Here is a 19313-nt window from a genome sequence, read left to right on the forward strand (position 1 = left end):
AATTTTTTTTGGTTTTATTTTCCATGTTATGTTATGTATTCTGTGTATTCTATTTTAATCCTTATTTTTATCTCACTTTTACTAGTATTATCAAGCGGGTTTTCTTCATGTGAAGATTATTTCTATTCTCTTTGGAGTTTATCTTATTTTTACATGGGGTATTATTATTTTGTGTGTTCTTAATTCTGTTTTATATGTGTGTGTGTGTGTGTGTGTGTGTGTGTGTGTGTGTGTGTGTGTGTGTGTTTTGTTATTTCTTAATAACATTACATAACATAAATAAGTTACTCATGAATATATGTTACCTAAACAGGGTAGGTACAACAAGCGTCAACCGACTCCATTTTCCATCTGCACTTTTTGTTTTCCTCTTGTTCTTCCTTTTCCTCCTCCATGCAGCATGCTAAATTACATTGTTCCTGTCAAATAAATATTCACAGTAGAATTTAAATAAATAAATAAAATAATAAAAAAACATAAATAAAAATAAAAAAATAAATAAATAAACATTTTTACTCGCTTGAACACCCCTTTATTTCCCCCAATAATTTCTCCAATATACATTTAATGTGACATTTTTTTCCTGCGAACAGAGGTTCTGATTATTGTTGATGTGTTTACTTAACAACACATAAAGTCAAACTTAGTTATAATAAATAGTATGATTTACAGCCCAAGCAATCACATTAAAGCTGCTTTTAGTCACCAAAATGGTTTGTATTTGAGATTTGGTCTCTTACTGTAATGGTTCTTGAGAGGGAGTACAATGTTGCCCTCTGCTGTACAAAAGTGTTTTTTCTTTATCAAATATTTTTTGCACCAGATCTTCTGAAGTTTAATCCAGGCAAACAAACCATATCACTACCACTATACTTTCATATCCAGGTGCAGTCTGTTTTACATATATTACAACTGTTAATGGTCCTGTTTGTCCTAAACCAGGCAGTGGAAGCTGGTCCCAGTCTGTTTGACAGTATGTGTTCAGCTCCAATGAAAAAGAGGCAGTGATCCCAGGCTGGTATCAGAGTGGTCAACGTTATTTTCTTTTGTTAATGCCAGCTCATCTGTCCAGATATTCAGCATAACAGAAGTCACAGCTATCGTTTCTTTTGCACTTGTGCTCAGTCTCAACCGAAGGGTTTATTTCAGGATTACATACTGTCTAAAAGAAACCTTAAAATAGTGTTGCACCAGTGTATTTCTGTTATGTTACCAATAAAAAAAGAAAATGTTCTCAGTTTTTTTAAAATGAATGGCATGATGATAACGTTAAGTCACAGACCATGTTGTCTTTTGTCAGTGTTGTAATTGATTCCAGTGGTTAATAAAAGTCTTTTGGTTTTTGGACCAAGTCTGTTGCAGTACCTCACTTTTCTGTGAACTGGTTGGTCCTCATTATTATTATCATCAATCACAGGATTATCTATTGATCCCGAGCTGTGCCGTTACACACTGGGGCCGTTATCATTCTTCAGCGTGTTGCAGAGTCCAGAAATATCAGCCATGTTTCCCAAAGCGACTGTGGCATCACAGTAACTTTCAGCTCTCTCCCTCCAGTGTGAAAGGGGATTTACAGTGTGTGGTTCTTCCCCAGATCGTCTCTCTGCAGTGAAGCAGGGATCTTGGTCATCATAATCACGTTATTAGTGATGGCGTTGGTCCCTCCTGAGGCCTTGGAGCTGTGCTGCATGCTGATGATGTCACCGCTAGTCTGCTCGGGCTCTGCACGCCGGAAAATATTTCTCATGGTGGCCTGAGGGCGAAAAGGGCAGCAAATTATTCAGTGAACTGATGAGTAAGTAAACGAATGAATGAGTGATGGATGGACAAATTATGGCCGGAGGGAAGGATGGATGGTTAGATGGACAGGTGGCACAGAGGAGGGATGCTGGGATGAATGGGGTGAAGTGAGGTGAGGAAGCAAAGTGCTTCAGTCGAACCTGGAAATTATTTGTAACAAAGCAGTAGACGACAGGATCCATACAGCTATTCAGACTGCTGAGAGTGACGGTCAAATGGTAGGCTATCACGTGATGGGGCATGTCAGGGTGGAAGTACACCACCACCTGCAACACCATGAGACAAAACAGCCATGAGATCACACAAAATGTTACATTTAAATGTTACAAATGTTACATTTAAATGAAAATGTATGAAAGCAGCCACAGATGTTGCATTTTCATCTACTTATCATGATAATATAGTAGTTCCCAACCTGTATGGCTTGTGACAGGCTTTTATTGCTTGGTGCCTTAAGCAGGCTTCAAGTGGCAACTGGGGGGTTTTAAAGGGACAGTTCAACTCAAAATCAAAATAGCACATTTTTCCTCTTACCTGCTGTGCTAATCAACAATCTGGATTGTTTTGGTGTGAGTTGCAGTGTTGGAAATATCGGCCGTAGAGATGTCTGCCGAATCTCACACATAATATAACTAGATTGCACTCGGTTTGTGGTGCTCAAAGCACCAAAAAAACACATGAAAAACTCAACAGCAATGTCTCTATCCAGAAATCATGACCTGGTTACTTGAGATAATCTGCACACCTTGTTGTGAGCAGTTTCACATAGGAACTATTTTCTGTCTTCTGAACTACACTCGCCAACTGTACCACTGTGCAGAAGGAAGCATGCATCTATGAACAAGAGCCATGTGCTCATGATAGCATAAGATGGAAAGATATGTATTTTTAATTTTTGGTATGAACTGTCCCTTTAGGGTCTACAAAAACATGATATTTTAAAACAATGTGCAACACCTGTTTTTCACTCACCTGTCTGATGTGGAAAGGTGTGAAGCAGACAGTGAAGATGATCAGCACTGTGGTCAGCAGCTGGACCGCCCTCCTCCTCCTGTCCCTGCGGAAATACAGTTAAAAACACCACTGTGATAAACCAGAGATACTCAAAAGACAGGAGGCCAGGGGCTAGTCGCAGCAGCCCCAAACATGTTTCTAGGATTTTAGGGCATTTCTGGGATTTTAGGATGTTTCTCAGATTTCAGGACATTTCTAGGATTTCAGCACATTCCTAATATTTTAGCATGTTTCTAGGATCTAAGGACATTTCTTGGGTTTTACGACTTTTCTTGGATTTCAGGACATTTCCAGGATTTATGGCATTAGGGGTTAAACTCTGTCCACTGTCCAACGGTGTGGGTCATTCTCCACTTTCACTTTTTTGATAAACCAGCTTTATTCTGATGCTGTTTTATTCACTATGGCGCCATATGTATACTAAAAGTACAAAAAAAATCCCAGTGTGAATCACCCTATTTTTATTGTGAATTAGAAAATGGTTGGTGGGCCACCAGGTACCCTGTCTGGGACCAGATTTGAAGTTGAATATTACTGCCATAAACTTTAAGGCTCCAGTGCTTTTAATGCTGCAGATGTGAATCATTTTATTTCAGTCCTCTTATTCTTATATGGTATGTTCTTGGATGTGTAAAACATGACACTTTTAAAGTCTTAAGACCAGAAACATATTGACTATCTGTTCTTCCTTACTCGTGTCTATGTAACACGACACTGGTCATACCTGCTCTGCTGCATCAGGCGGCGGTCAGCCAGTGCCCACATAATCCTGATTGTGAAGACCACAATGATGATGAGGGGCAGAAAGAACTCAGTGATGGTAAGAAAGAGCAGCTTTGAGAGGCAGCAGCCTGGGTGCTGGAAAGCAGTGGAAAGGAAGGAGTAGGTGACCACGATGGCAAACAGCCAGACAGACACACACACACATTTGGCCACACTCGAATTCCTCCATCGTCGAGAAGCTTCAACCTGTGAGGACAAAAGAGGACGTGCATTTTGAAGTTCCAGCATCCAGTACGTTTGTAAAGTGACAAATTATGCTTCAGAACTAACGAGCAAAACGTACCTGCACGATGGCGAGGTATCGGTCGACACATATGCAGGTGAGGAACAAGATGCTGCAGTACATGTTGACAAAGTAGCTGAAGATGTGCAGGTAGGAGCAGGTGAGACAAGCTCCTCCGCTGTAGTAGAGCAGGATTCGAGTGGGCAGAGAGAGATTCACCAGGAGGTCAGTCACCGCCAAGTTGATGGTGTAAATCACAGAGGTGGTCTTTTGCTTGGTGCGGAAACAGAAAACATAAAGTGCGACTATGTTGAGCACCATGCCCACCTGTGGGAGAGAGGAGGAGAAGTAGGGAGTTTGGACAGACATGCATGGTCATTATGAGTTTTGAAGCTCAAATATAAGAATATCGACTCAAACTCTAAGTGCTTACCAGGAATATGAGAGAGTTTATGACCATCAGTGCAATCCAAAGGCCGTAAAAGTCATTGTAGAGCCCCTCGTCTAAATGAGCCAGTCTTTGGAGATATGCTTCCATGCCGCTTCTGTTACTGGCTATTACAGGCAGTATGGGAAATGAACTATTGATAAAAAGCCAGGACTCAGTGCTGTTGAAGTCCATGATGATGATGATGATGATCCAGAGTTGGTGCAGAAACTGTCAGACAAAATCACACAATGTTGTGAAGCAGTAAACATTTACTTTAAATTGTATTTGAGTGCAAACTGTAAGATTTGATTGAAAGTTGTTTCAGTGCCAATCTGATCATTTCTATACCCTTTCATAGCTGTTCAGGGACTACAGCATTAGGCAACAGGGACACACACACACATACACACACACACACACACACACACACACTTACAAAGGACTGTGGGATTAATGTTAACCCTATAAAAACACAGGATTAACATGCAGTGAAACATTTTTTAACTTCCAAATGTTTCAAACTGTATTATTGTTGGTGCCACTGTTGCCAAAATAATCTGACCACTTAATGATTTTCTCAGTTCCTTGCAACGGGTTTTTTATTTTGCTGTGTAGAGTTTTTACGGTATTAGTAATGGGTGAAAATGAACAAACAAATGTTTTTGAACAACTCTCTTTAGTTTCAGGTATGGTGAATGTCTGAGTGTTCATGAATGGCACCTTGTGTGGTAGCCTCGGCCACCAATGTGTGAACATGTGTGAACGGCTGAATGTTGCTTTGTAGTGCTTTGTAGAAGAGAAGACAAATGCAAGTCCATAGACCAGTTAAACAATATACTAATTACAAAGACCGAAGGAAATCCCTCGGCTGAGACATGAAAAATGACCTGAAACTCAATTTTCAAATTATTATAACACGCCCATGAACAAAACTCATGCCATAAGTCGAGTCTTTATTTGTACCCAGCAGCAGACAGAATTGCACGGTGAAAACTACCCTTAAAAAGAACTAATCCAATCGCCAATGGTGTTATTACTTGATAGCCATTACATTTTGCTTTAACCTTTACTTCACAATGATAAAATTAAAGAAAACTTGTTTATTTACATCTGATTCCTAAAAAAATCTTCACACACACATACATCTGTCACCATTTCGCTCACTCCCCCGTCTCTGACCACAGTGTGATTGTTGCTATTGGCATGGCCACACTGACAAAGCCACTTAAAACCAATATTAGATCATTTATTTATTATAACTGTATTTATTTATGCCTAAAGCAATGTTTTGTGAGGAGCATATTTATTTAAAGAAATTCTTATGTTAAGAATTGGAAAATGTAGATGCAGATTTTAACTCTTAATGGCACAGATCTTACTCTTTTTGTAACAGAAATAACACGTCTACCCATCTCTGGTCATGATGTGACCTTTTCATGGCAGTCATAACAGAAAAAGAAATTCCATGTGGTTTAATCCTTTTTTAAGCAGCTCAGATCAGATCTAAACCACAAAGAATCATTTTGTGTCTGTGTAAATCAGTCCTGATCTGTATGGCCTGTTTGTGTTTATTTACCTCCAAGACGGATGGCAAATTCTTCTCATAATTGGGATAAACAGGGTGGATTTGGGTAGACTGGATATGTGTTTATGTGTGTGAACAGGATTAAGGCTCTCTTCCCGGATATTTACAGTTTCAAGTTCTGGGTCGTTTCTTGCTGCTAATAAGTGTATGAGTTTATATTAATTTACTATAGCACTGAAACAGACAGCAGGTGAGTTTCCACTACAGATATTTATAAAACTTAATATTTTTGAAATGTTGATAAAACACAAGATGACTGCGCTTCCACTGAGACTTTTCTCGTGATTTTATGCAACCTCTCATCTTGTGATAACATTCAAGCATGACAAACATGTTATGCGAGTGATAATGAAAAGGCAAGCCCCCTTCTATGTGGGAGCAGCTACATATAAGGGATTTCTGGGAGTTGATAGTCCACAATTTCACAGAAGAATTGTGGATTCAAAACTTCCGGATGATGCGCTCAACTTTTGAGGGTCATGCAAAGCAAAAACACTTCTTACAGTGCCTGCTGCATCATTCCCGAGGGAGCCTACCGACAAGCACTTAGCCATAACACCATGTGACCTATTTGCACCCCTGGAAACAGATGCCACTAAATGCAACATGTAATCTTAAGGCACAACTAAGATCCTGCTTTTAAGAGAATTTTTAAAATAAGACTTTTGAGTGAGCTATGTGAAATTATGCAAAAAGAAACTTCCACGCGTGAATGTCATAGACAGCAGAGGGCAGTCCGTGACTACGCCTCATATACTGTAGCTCAATGGGATATAATATGAGAATAGATCCACAAGCATTTTGGAAAAAAAAACAAACTGTGGTCACATGAGGTTAAATATCAAATTTTCCATGGGGCATCCCAGTGAGTGTCAACCCAAATATTATCTGGAATGCTTCCCTCTCCTTCCATGACAAATGTAGTTTAATTGCTCATGTGAGACCCAGACTGGATAGGTTTGTGTTGTGTATTATCATGGCTCACAACTAAATCTCTTACAGCAAAATAATCGGGCTTATGAAAAATCTAGTCTATTTGGGCTAATGAGAATAACATGCTCAGCTGAGGGTGAGGCATGAATAATGTGATTCATCTACATTAACAAGATCAGTCCAGCCACATGACTTAAGACCACTGAAGGAAATAAATGGGTGTTTTCACAGCAACATGGTCTTATATTGTTTAACTCACTGGGAGCTAGTTCATCATCGTTAAGGGCCTTAACGAGCGTTGTGAGCGTTCCTCTGAGGAAATTGACTGTTAAGCCACTTACTTCATCTGTGCAGAAACAAATGATGACAAGTAACACATTCCAGCGGTTTTCAATAATGTGCTGTCAAAGCTGGCCCTTGAAAAGATGAATGTTGAGGCCAAACATATTCTGACCTAACTATCCAAAACTGACTGTGGCTATACTCAAAGGTGATGCCACAGAATCCGGGAGTCCACCCGTATATCACAACGTCAAGGTGAGAAGTTAAACCACTGCAGGACATTTTACATTAATATTATTTCCTGCTTTCATTAGGTTCACATATGTTTAACCAACACAAGTCCTCATCGTAAATATCAAATATTCTTTAACTTTCAGAATTTTATCCTTCAAATGTCAGGTTTTTGTTATGATGCCACCATGTTTTTAGATGAAAAACAAACAAAAAAAGAATTATTTTCAATATAATACAGGCAAAATAGATTTTTTTTCCAAAAAAATTGATTTTGCAGTCTTATGTCAATATGTCAATAATAGCAGCAGCATTGACAGTGACAGTGCATCTAAAGGAAACGTTTGGAAGTTAAAAAACGGTTTTGTGATCATTGTGATTGTGATGCAGCACCAGTGCCCTGTCAACATTCACAGTGATAAATTAAGAATAAATTTAAAACAAAATCTTTTCCATATGCCAAATATGGTAAGAAAAAACACCATCGGGTGGAAAATAGTAAAAATGACAGATTCCACGAGAAAAAGCCCAGAATGACACCCAGAAATAATACAATGCATGTTTTAGGCTTTGATGGCTGTGGGATCAAAAGTTTGCAGTTTGTATGGGTTTCAATGGTGCATTTTTTTGCACTTAACAGTATGACTGTTAGGAGCTGAGCTGGAAATTCCAAGATTAAACAAAAAATACACAATATTGCAAAATTCATCCCATGTGCATGAACACAGCCAAAATTATGAAAAAATGAAGAATGAAAAGCATGTAAAATGCACCAAACAATCGCAACAATAAGGGTTAAAGGGGACCTCTAATGCTCATTTTCAGTTTCATGCATGTATTTTGGGTTTCTACTTGAACCTGCTCACCTTATTTTTATTATACTGTCTGTGCTATGTTTTGTATACTGTATTGTAAATTGTAAAGCTGATGAGTTGCTCAAAACAATCACCAGCAAATCTGTTTTAAGTATAATGATAACATCCAAAGGCAAGTACCAAATCAAATGTTGATCCAAAATATTGGGCAGCTAATTTAAGACAGACGAAATACATCTTTGTGTCGGCCTGTGATTTGAGTCCACACAGAATAATACGATACCAATCTTATGCATCACTGCTGCTACCCTATTGTTGCTTTTCCTCCTCCGACATCAAAGACTGTGGTGATGCAATGACTGTAAAGTGATACTGAGAGGAGGGCAGAGGGCCCAGAGGCAGATCACAAATAACACTGTCCAAATAAATTCCAGCAGCGTGGGAGTCCCGTTTGTGTGTGTGTGTAAGATTGTGTGAAAGAGAGAAATATATAGAAAAGGGAAACAGACAGGATGGGATGGTGGAATACAGATCTCACGCTGTCCCGCATCAAATTATAGCTTCGCAGAAAGCCCCTCAAGGCAAACAGAACATTTCTGTTGCAGCTGTAACTCTAATTTTAGTGATAGCTGCACTTGTAGTTCACAGGGGCCTTTCTGTGCAATGTGATTGTGCAACATATTCCAAACATGTCCTAAGACGCAGGAGAAAGATTCTGCTTTAAACACTGACAAAACTGTATAAATTTCTAGAAATTTCTGGATGATTTTGTTCTGTCTATTTAAAATTCATACACGTTATTCCTATGGTTGATGTTGATTCCACAAATATTACATGAAAAACTCTCATCCAAATCCAAAAACTAGAATACTTAAATTCAAACTTGTGATGACATAGGGTCTGGAAGTGCTCCATAGACGATGAATTAGGAAAAACATTACAAATGACACTGAGGCCCTGTCTACACAAATATAGATATTTCCCTGTAAGTGTTGCAAATATGCAAATGGAGCTTTAAGTCTTGACATCTTGACAGTCGGCGCTGTATAAACACAAGGACCACGCTGCTTTCTGCATGCTGTGACATGACGGTAACGGGCTGCACCATCCCACCATGTGCATTTGTTGACATCACCGTAATGGCATCCCGGAGCGTAAACAGCTGACGTAGAACGATACCTAAAACGTCCCAGGTAACAGCGGAAGGTCTCGACAGAGCGGCACCATGTGACAAATTCAGGGTGAGAACGTATCGGTGCAACATGGTGATCTCCGTAGACAAGACCTGCTCCCTATGTAGATATAAACAGCTCATTCCAAGGCAACAAAACACAACAATTCTTGTTTTTGAGTGATTATACACTTAAGAAAAAATACTTATTTACTTACTTATATTATATTTGATGTAACAGCCGTAAACAGCACAATTCATAGACACTGGTGCAGTGTTGATAGTCTTCGCCTCTAGCTGCCTACCCTCTGGTGGACAGTGCACAGATGTGTGACATCATACGCAGAGAAAGCTTTTGAGTAAAGTTTTAGGGTATAAAAGGTAAAACAGATCATTTCAATCAGACTCCCATTCATTGTCTATTGAGCAGCTCCATACTTTGTACTTGATGACATCACAAGTTTGAGATTTACTTCTCTCATTTCTGGCTTTGGGGAAAAAGGAGCTCATGTTCCCAAATATTAATTGAACTTTCCTGGGCCGATAATATGCTGGAAGTCTTAATTTATGTGGTGTTCCTGTTTAATACAACAATAATGTACTACAAGTTTTGTCCACTGCATGTAGTGATTCTTGGCATTACATTTGCACCTGGATGTTTTGAAAAGTCTGAATTTAAACTAAAAAGACCTGATGTTCTCTTCCTCTCTTTTAAAAAGGATCTAGTTTATAGAACCAGTCAATCGCTGGAGACAACTTACCTCTACAGAAAAAAGAGACACTAAACAGAATATTATGTTATGAATATTATGTTATGACTTACTCTGGGACGAGTCAGTCTATGGCTGGTGAAGCTGATGCGTCCTCATGTCCGTCAGTGTCCGACCAGGTAACGCTGGATAGGATCCAAGCAAGGATGCTTCAACTCTCAGTGACCTTTGCCCCCTCGTATCATCTCTGAACATCCACTTACGTCAGTCGCATTTCCGTCTGGAGCAGGTTCAGCATTTCAGTAAGTGTTTCATCTCTCTTGTCACTTGTGTCTCTCCTTTCAGATTCTCGAGTCGTACCAGTGGGCTGTAGTAATCAACGCACTCCTTCTGATCTGTGCATCCCTGTCATCTCTGTCACTTTGTCAGCCTGTCCGCGTCAACTCAGAGTATTGTTCTCTAGATTTCCCAAACATCCTCAGATCTTTCCTCTGCTGCTCTCACTCCTTTCAGTGTATCTTTCCTCTTCTCTCCTTCTTTTCTCTCTCTCTCTCTCTTCAATGACTCTGTCTTTCTGCCTCCCTCCCTCTCACTCTAAATCTTCTCTCAGTTTGGTCTTCAGACAGGAAGTCTTAGTATGTGTTTACATTGTGCCGGGACACGCACATGCATGCCCGTGTACAGTATGCACACACACCAATGTTAAAGCAAACATACAAAAATCTACACTCACACACATGCGCGTGTGTGCACGCACGCACGCACACACGCACACACACACACACACACACCAGATATCACAGGGAAAAGTCATACATTATATGTACGGTAAGAACGGTTTTATGATCATTGTGACTGTGATGCAGCACCAGTGCCCTGTCACAATTCACAGTGATAAATTAAGAATAAACTTAAAACAAAATCTTGAATCTCAGCAGACCTGTTCATCTCACTCTGCTGAGCTCCGACTACAAAACAAATCAGGGTTAAGTGATTTGATGTTCTTTTCATCCTGACACTTGTTTTTACAAAAAGTCACAAAACAGTGACAGACAGTATTATTTTAAAGCGGGCGATCATTTCTCTAGGATGATTAAACTTTCGTTGTACCTGTACCTTTTTAAAATAAAGGCCCTACTAAACAGCTGAGATGTTACTTCATGGTAAAGGTGCAACCAAAAGAAAAAAAATCTAAATTACAAATCATGTACTGTTATAATGCTTGTGATATGTTAGAACACCAACATACATCAATTTAAGACCATGGAATTAGTAGTTTTACCAGTACTAGTATTAGTTTTATATATTTATTCTAGATATTTACCATTACAGTTCTTTGAAAACAAAAATGGAGAAGAATCATACAGATATGATTTATTTCATCGCTTATATAATGGCATAACCTTAAATAGATGATGAATATTCATCCTTTTTTATTGAATAAAAATTCTAAATTTATTATCGTAGCATTACTACCATTACCATAAAAGAAAAATGTTGAGCATGGCTTTAGACAGTCAAAAACCATACGTATTCAAACATCTAAGCATATACATAATGTATAACTTTAAATGTATCATTTAAAAAGCAATGAATGGTCAGAAGTTTTTATTTGAAGCAAATAGTCAACTTTAATTAAATTACCTTTACCATAAACGGACAAATGTTTTTAAAAAACTATTAGATTTTTTAGTTTTAAAGTTACATAAATCTGCTCAGCATGTTGCATGTTGAAAAAATAGGCCCACCTTTAAAGAAATCCCACCGCACAGAGCCCTTGTGTGACTTTTTATGTTACTAACTTCCTGTTAGAGGTGAACTGAAAAGTCAGGCTATTAAGCAAAACAGGGACATTTAAAGGATTTTTCAGCATAACATATCACAACCGAAGGGTAGAGGTAGCTCAGTCAGGTCGGTTAAGTTCAAAGAGTTTTTGATTAAGATGCAGTGACTCAAAATGTGCTCTACCAAACGACTGAGCATCATAGTGTTTTGGGGTGCAACTTGACAAAAGAAAAACAAAAAGCTTCTATCTTTTCCATGTTTTTTTTTTTCTCCCAGAAAATGCACAAAAATGTTGTTTTTTCAGATATATTAAGTCCCATTTATTACCTGCTGCCAAAAATTGTATCATGTGGTTCTTTGTCAAATGTAAGGAATAAATGACTGTATAGTGAATGTATAAACAAGCTGACAATAAGGGTAAAAACAGGGTCTGTATCAATCGAGTCTCCCTTAAGCCGCGATTTCGGACACATTGTGTAATTGCTTTGTGTTTGACCTAAATATGAATCTAAATAGACAAATGCCAGACCAAACGTTGGATTCAAGTGCAAGGCCAAAGTCTGTCTCTTTATAACGTGTCCCCGAACCTACGCTCCATCCATCTCGCAGAATGAGACAGGTTTGTGTCTCCTAGTTTCCTGTCTTGGGGATCATCATCACTCACAGCTTGTCAGTGTTTCTCGGAAAGATCCGGAATAACGGATGTCAGGAGAAGAGCCATGGATCAACCTGTTACTGAGGACAAAGCGAAGGTGCAGGATGGGGACAGAAAGGGAAGAAGAGAGAGAGAAGACGAGGTGTGAAAGAAAAAGGATAGGAGGACAGTACGTCTAACTGTATGTATGGACGTTCCGAAATTCCACATGGATCGTCGTATGACATGTTTGCGTGTGCAGGTACAGCTAGAGGTGCATTAATGTGTGACTCAGTCCAACCAGAGGAACTGGAAAGCTTTGTTTATGTCAGGAACCGTCTGATTATTGATGATAGACGAGAAATGACGAGGTTTCTGCACTTTTTGCTCCCCCTCCCTCCCCCGTCCTCTTGTGGTTTATTTGTCAGGAATGAGAGGGGGATGGATGGAGGATTACGCCTGTCCTGCAGCAAAGGCTTACTTTTTGGCAGCGGTGGCGGTTATGAGGACAGATGTGAGGAATCGATTGCGAGTACAAATAATTGCACACATCCCTCTTGTTGAGATGCAAGCAGAAATAATCACATTGCTTGCTCACATCTCTTGTAAACCGTTACCACAATTTGTGTGCAACAGAGTGAGACTTCGAAGGGTCTGTATGTGACATTCAGAGCATTATTATAGCGGCAAACAACAAAGATAAAAACTGGGTCTAAGATTAGCTCTTACTAGAGTTTAGTAGAATTAAGTTTAAAATGAGTAAATCCAGATTTTTAGAAAATTAAGGAGAGGTCTGTTGCACCATTAAAAACAAATCGTGGTTCAGTAAAACCAACTTAAAACTTTAATTTAAATCAATAAGGACCATGGACTGAGAAATACAACGTTTCCCCATTTACCCCCACTATGTTTTAGTGAGGCTAAAATATCCCCAATACAGTTGCTGCGATCTTTCGCTGGAGCTGGAGTGTGCATAGCAGCAATATCCATGGTGGCCAAAACACCCGTCCAACCAATTGTGACCAGCTCAATTGAAATGCGAGCACATAGACTGGCTGTCACAATTGACAATCATGGTGAGAAATCCCCTTTTTGTATAACTGAATAACTCATTAACACCAAACTTATCATAAAAACAGACTTGAACAAACATCAGGGAGAACTACCTTCAGTGACTGAAACCATCTTTAGGAAAAATGTATTTGGCGTTCCTTTGAGTTTTTAGTTTTATGTCCCATTCACTAACATGTAGGGCGGGCTTTATGACCTATACTGCAGTCAGACACCAGGGGGCGATCAGGACTGAAAAGTTACACTTTGTTGCACAATGTTATTACAAAAAAGTTATTAGTTAAAAGTTATTACATCATTTAGGTAACTAGTTATTACATTATTAGTTGGCTTAAATAAGGTAATTAAAACATAATAAGTGGAGAGGATAATAGTTTGCACTTACATCAGTATGTGTTGTTTGTATTTTAATGTGTCACATTAATGGTAATTATTTAATTATTGGCTGCTACAGCGGCTAAGGCAAAAGTTAGCCAATCGGACAGTGAAAATTAGTCACTCATATGGTGAATATCTGTAGTGCGCCTGCGCTTTGGGCCCAATGATGCAGAAATAGAGGGGCAGATCACAGTAATGTTACACATGGAAATCAAACTTTTTTTGGGTTCATGCACCACTGAGCAACTTTCATAGGAATCAGTGAGGCCCTGTCTGTGACGCTGTATCCATTTCTCTTTATACATCTATGATAGAGCCCCTATCATGATCCCTGAATAAAAGGACATAATTTTCACATAATGTGCTGTCTTTTTGCCACAAATAAAATAAATCACCTTATTATTGCACAGTAGGTCAGCATTTCCGAAACCTTGACAATAAACAGTCATATGCTTCTCTCTGGTGAGTCCAAACATGAGCCAGACTCCCACACTAACTTTGCACCCTTTGCTCAAACAGTAGATCAAGTCCTTTTTGGGAAATAATTAATCTTAATTCTTGGAAAAAAAAACAAAAAAGATTTATGGAAAAAATAAAATGTAGGTTTTTGCTGTGAGCTGATTTTCTATATTACATGGTGAATCCTGCAAAACCACGTCTCCACTGTCATCCACACTCTAATCCCCGCTGACGATTGTTTAGCCAAATGTCACACTCTCAGAGCACGTACACACGCCTACAGAAACTTGTGATTTGCCTCAGACTTGCTGTTTAATTCACTGTCAGGCTGACAAAATACAGGTTCCCAGTCCTGTCCTCCCATATCGGGATGACAAATCTACACACACACACACGCACACACACACACACACACACACACACACACACACACACACACACACACACACACACACACACACACACACACACACACACACACACACACACACACACACACACACACAGCTTGTGGCACAGTTTTGTGCCCTGGCTGAGATGCCCAGTAGCAAAGTGGTAAAAAGATGTTAATCACAGTCTTCAGTTTGAAATTAAGCCTGGTAGGTGGCCTAATTATGATGAATATCACTGACTAATGGTGGTTTTAAGTCATTTAACTCGTGGTGTGTTCAATGTCTGTGAGTGAAACTAATACAAGAGAATGTAAGAATTAAAACTGACTGTATGGACACAGAAAAGGGACAAAACTGGCTGAACAGTAGTGACCTGATCTCAGCATAAGAACGACAAAAAATGGTCACAACATAAAGGGTGAAAAAGGAGATTGAATATGAGCCATGATTTGGGATTAGGGAGGAAGTGAAATATTTTTTGAAGAGTCCCTTTGATGGTTTGACTGCAGCACAAGTTAACTCTTTGAATCCTGGTTTTTCAAAAACCTGAAAAGAAGGCAACAAGCAACTTAAGAAATGGCCCAAAAGTTATGAAAAAATAAGCCTAGAAAAAGAAGTAAACAAAAACAAACAAGAAAACGTCTGTAAGAATGTGATTTATCTATCTATATGAATCTAAACATAATAAAATCAAAAGCCTGATAGACAAAAACACACATACACTTAAAAACAAGACTTCAACAAAACCGAATTTTGAACATTTATTTTTTACACACACACACACACACACACACACACACACACACACACACACACACACACACACACACTGTATTTAAACAATTCAGCAGTTCAGAGAAGCAAAAACACACTAATTCAGTGTGTTTATATCTCTTTATTTCTGTTGTAAAAATAAAATCAATACCAAATAAAATGCTAGCGTGACTGGATGTGTGCTGTATTATTATAATGGCACTTTAGGTAAAAAGAAAAAAACGGACAAACAGTAATGCTGGCCTTTTCATAACTGACAAGTAAAACATCATTTGAAAAAAAATATTGTACATCAATAAAATCCTACCTGCATGCATTCATATCTCTCACTGATGTTCCCTCAGAGCAGACACTTTAAGGCCCCTTTGGCTCACAAAAAGGAAACACAGTAGATCATAAAACTCTATCAAATTTTTACAAAGGCACTTGTTGTCAACTTGACAATTGATAAAATTCAGCCACAGTCATTGTACTGTGCATGTGCACAGCTGAAGAGGCACAGAGCTTCTCTGGTTTAAAAAAAAAAAGAAAAGAGTGCGTTTCTGCAGTACCACAAGCAAAAACCTTTATCAGTTAGACAAACTGGCAGTCAGAAGTTTAAAAGGGTAACTTTTTAACTTTAACTTCAACATTTTTCAACCTAGACCCTATTTTTCCATGTTTGTATGTCTATGTGCTCCATCACTGTCCGGCCAATGAAAGTGTTTATTTTTTCCACAGAGAGGCTCAGATCGTTTTAGTACGCGTCTGAAGTGATTCTTTGCCTTTCGCTTGATCTGATCTGTTTGTTATTGTGTCTAAGTCTCATTCTGAAAACTTAAGAGACATAGTATGCTCCTGCTCAAACAAATAACAGGCAGCCATCAAATTCAAAGGCCACATCCGCATTGCTGGTATCAGCTGAATAATCATCCATGACACTGAAAATCATTAGATAACATGCCACCACAGGAAAACAGTGTCCAGGCTGAAAAATACCAAATTAACCCTTTTAAAAGGCACTGGCAGAAAAATCACCTGAGTGAGATGCTACATGACCTCAAAAGATTTCCCCTGTTAGCTCTTCTTAACTTTCCAAACTTGGAAAAAAATATTTTTCTTTTTATGGAAGAAAAGCTGTTTTATGTAAACCTGCTCTGATCAGGATGTGATCACTTCATCCCGACATGTAGAGTATGATATCCTTTAACCTGCACTGGATGCAAAAAGTACCTTTGTGTTTGTTTGTGTGTACAAGAGACAAAAATAGAGTGAAACAAAGTGACAGAGACTGTAGATATGTATGCTTATGCGTGTGTGTGTGTGTGTGTGTGTGCATCAGTCAGCCGCCTGCCTGTAGTGCAGGACATAATAGTCGTGGACGTACATCAGGACGGCGAACGGCTGACCAATGATGAGTGAGATCCACACCGCAGCGTTGCCATAGTCGCCACGCAGAAAGCGACTGACAAACCAGGCTAATGGAAGCTGATGAGTAAATAAAAATCGAAAATAAATAAACACAGTGAGTGATTGGGTTTTTAATAACTAATTACAATCTCACATTTTCTGTTTATTTGTTTTTGATTTCTGTTGTCTGAGTTTCAGCTCGCTCTAATGAAAAACAAATTACCAAAGTCAGCAAAGACCAAGAGGCACTTATATTCACTGTGATATATCAAATATGCGCCGTTGTGTTAATGAGGTTATTAATTAGGTTGATGACACTGCAGCCAAGGCCAAACACTGAGAACAGCTTTTAAAATGTCCCACAGGAGTCAAAAAGAACATCATACACGTATCTTTAATCTGACTTTTACTATGACTGGCTGCACAAATAAACTATGCATTAAATGCCTCACTACCTCTTTCCTACTTACACCCATTTCTTTCATCCTTTTCAAACATTAAAGGAATCTTTCACCTGCAAAATGACCATCTGCAAATGAATTACTCGCCCTATGTTACGCAGAATTTGTGAAGAAAACATTATTTTGTCTCGCATGCCTCCAGGATGAACGAAGAATCAAAAAAAATAGCAGACATTCTTCATGAACTGAAGTCACTGGGGTCCGCGTTTAACCACAGCAAAACTAGCAAAAGTCTTTTATATTGTAATATTTTAGCATAAATGTGTGTGTTTGGGAAATACTGAACATACATTTAAAGACGGGAGACTTGGGTTATACTGCACAAGTTGTATGAGAGTTTGCAGACACATGCAGGGTTTCCCACACATTCCTATTTCGGCAGACCGCCACCATAATTAATACATCTGCTGCCACAAATACATTTTCTATTTTTGGAGCTGAACCGTTGAGCTTTCAGAGCACAGAGCGTACTCTGGGCACAGATGGAACAGCACAACTTCAAGCGCATTGAACATGAAACTTAACCGTTCAGCAGCTGTCCCTCTCATCCATTGATCTGATCAGATCTGATCAGCCCTGAACGGATTGACAGATCAGTTATTCACCCTGCTAGTCACAAACTGCTGCTGAGGAAAAAAAGAGCTTCTGAAGAGCTCCACCTGCTCTGCCTTTAGGGACCTGCAAAATCCACCGTATTTAGAGAGGGATTTAAAAGAAACACACACACACACACACACACACACACACACAAAGGTTTGCTGTTGGAAATGTTGACCCTGTTGACGACAAATTCATGAAATCTTTGCCTTTTTTTCAATTCTCCGTTCTCCATGGAGGTATGCCAGAAAAACGAGTCCTCTTCATGGAGTCAAGGTTACACCAGTGAGAAACTGACAAATAGTTATTTTGCAGGTGAAGTATTCCTTTTAGAAGGATAATCTTGCAAAAACTGTGTACCTCAATCACAGTGCATATTATGCAGTTTAAAATGAAATAATATATGCCGGTTTGTGCCGACCACTGCTGTAAGTGTATCATTTGCAACATGTGTCTGTTCTTACCTGTGCCATCATTCCCATGAAGGCCCAAAGTCTGAACATCCTGAGAGGAACACTCACCAAGTACTGAAACCGAAACACACATGGAAACAAAAATCATTATATAAAACAAATTATGTTCTCTGTGGATTTGTACGAGAACATTTACCTGAGAGAGGATTTTTGAGGACACTGCAGATTTGAGGTACAGTGTATTCTACCTACACTGTCAATATAAACAGAGAAAGTAGTCTTGGTCTCAGCTCTTACCTCATGAAAGAAAGCCGACAAGAAGAAGACAGCTGATTGGCTGACTATTTTACTAAAACCTCTCCTCAGCAGCGGCTTGTAGAAGTGGCTGCAAGACAGATGAAAGAACAGATGTTGAAATGGGAACCAGAACATCAAATAATGTGTCAGTCATTCAGTATGTTTTCTATATGTCAGTGATACTCAACTTACTGCCAGTGGGCCAAATCTGGCCCCTGATAGGATGCCAGGTGACCCCCCAATCATTTTCTAATTTACGATGTAAATGAAAGTGACTCACACTGAGAATTGATTTTGTACTATTAGTATACATGAGGTATCATATTGTATAAAACAGCATCAAAATAAAGCTTGTTTATTGAAAAAAAGTGCCAGTTAAGAATCCCCAGCACCCCGACAGAGGTCCTCGCTAAGCCTAAGCCTGGCCTAAGTATCCTAAAATCCCAGGAATGTCCTAAAATCCTAGAAACATCCTAAAATCCTAGAAATGTCCTAAAATCCTGGAAATGTGCTAGAATCCTTGAAATGTCCTAAAATCCTAGAAATGTTCTAAAAATGCTTGAAATGTGCTAAAATCCAAGAAATATCTTACAATTCTAGAAAGTTCCTAAAATCCAAGAAACGTGTATGGAGCTGCAGAAACGGGCCCCTGTTCTCCTGTCAATTTCTGTTCCCCAAGCAAAGCA

General features: G+C 39.0%; 2 protein-coding genes across 4 annotated transcripts in view; both read right to left on the reverse strand.

The window, feature by feature from the left end:
* dgat1b (diacylglycerol O-acyltransferase 1b) overlaps nucleotides 1–19313 on the reverse strand; it is a 45965-nt gene that overhangs the window by 2611 nt on the left and 24041 nt on the right. The window contains exons 15-18 of one of the 3 annotated variants that reach the window (XM_042489758.1): nucleotides 18628–18715; nucleotides 18382–18444; nucleotides 16763–16937; nucleotides 215–246 (exon numbers count right to left, since the gene is read on the reverse strand). In XM_042489758.1, the coding sequence (XP_042345692.1) occupies nucleotides 16788–16937; nucleotides 18382–18444; nucleotides 18628–18715 (301 nt within the window). In that variant the 3' untranslated portion in view covers nucleotides 215–246; nucleotides 16763–16787. Of the gene's footprint in view, nucleotides 1–214; nucleotides 247–15576; nucleotides 16938–18381; nucleotides 18445–18627; nucleotides 18716–19313 lie in introns of those variants that run through there. The other 2 variants (XM_042489759.1, XM_042489757.1) reach the window with 2 other exon arrangements.
* gpr20 (G protein-coupled receptor 20) lies at nucleotides 1571–6389 on the reverse strand. The gene is made up of 7 exons (XM_042489966.1): nucleotides 6339–6389; nucleotides 4254–4478; nucleotides 3881–4147; nucleotides 3539–3783; nucleotides 2773–2857; nucleotides 1941–2066; nucleotides 1571–1753 (listed from the first exon to the last, which is right to left on the reverse strand). Exons 1-7 carry the CDS (start codon nucleotides 6387–6389, stop codon nucleotides 1571–1573), a joined length of 1182 nt encoding a protein of 393 aa, XP_042345900.1.

Source organism: Plectropomus leopardus, chromosome 7 (genome assembly GCF_008729295.1).
Source record: "Plectropomus leopardus isolate mb chromosome 7, YSFRI_Pleo_2.0, whole genome shotgun sequence".
Lineage (NCBI taxonomy): Eukaryota > Metazoa > Chordata > Actinopteri > Perciformes > Serranidae > Plectropomus > Plectropomus leopardus.

Excerpts from the sequence above, each read along its gene's own strand:
- gpr20 (XM_042489966.1), bottom strand. The coding sequence starts at position 6,389 with ATGGCTAAGTGCTTGTCGGTAGGCTCCCTCGGGAATGATGCAGCAGGC. Across the intron at positions 4,479-6,338 it reads GGAATGATGCAGCAGGCACT|TTTCTGCACCAACTCTGGAT; the intron begins GTAAGAAGTGTT and ends TTTGTCTGACAG. Across the intron at positions 2,067-2,772 it reads CACCTTTCCACATCAGACAG|GTGGTGGTGTACTTCCACCC; the intron begins GTGAGTGAAAAA and ends ATGGTGTTGCAG.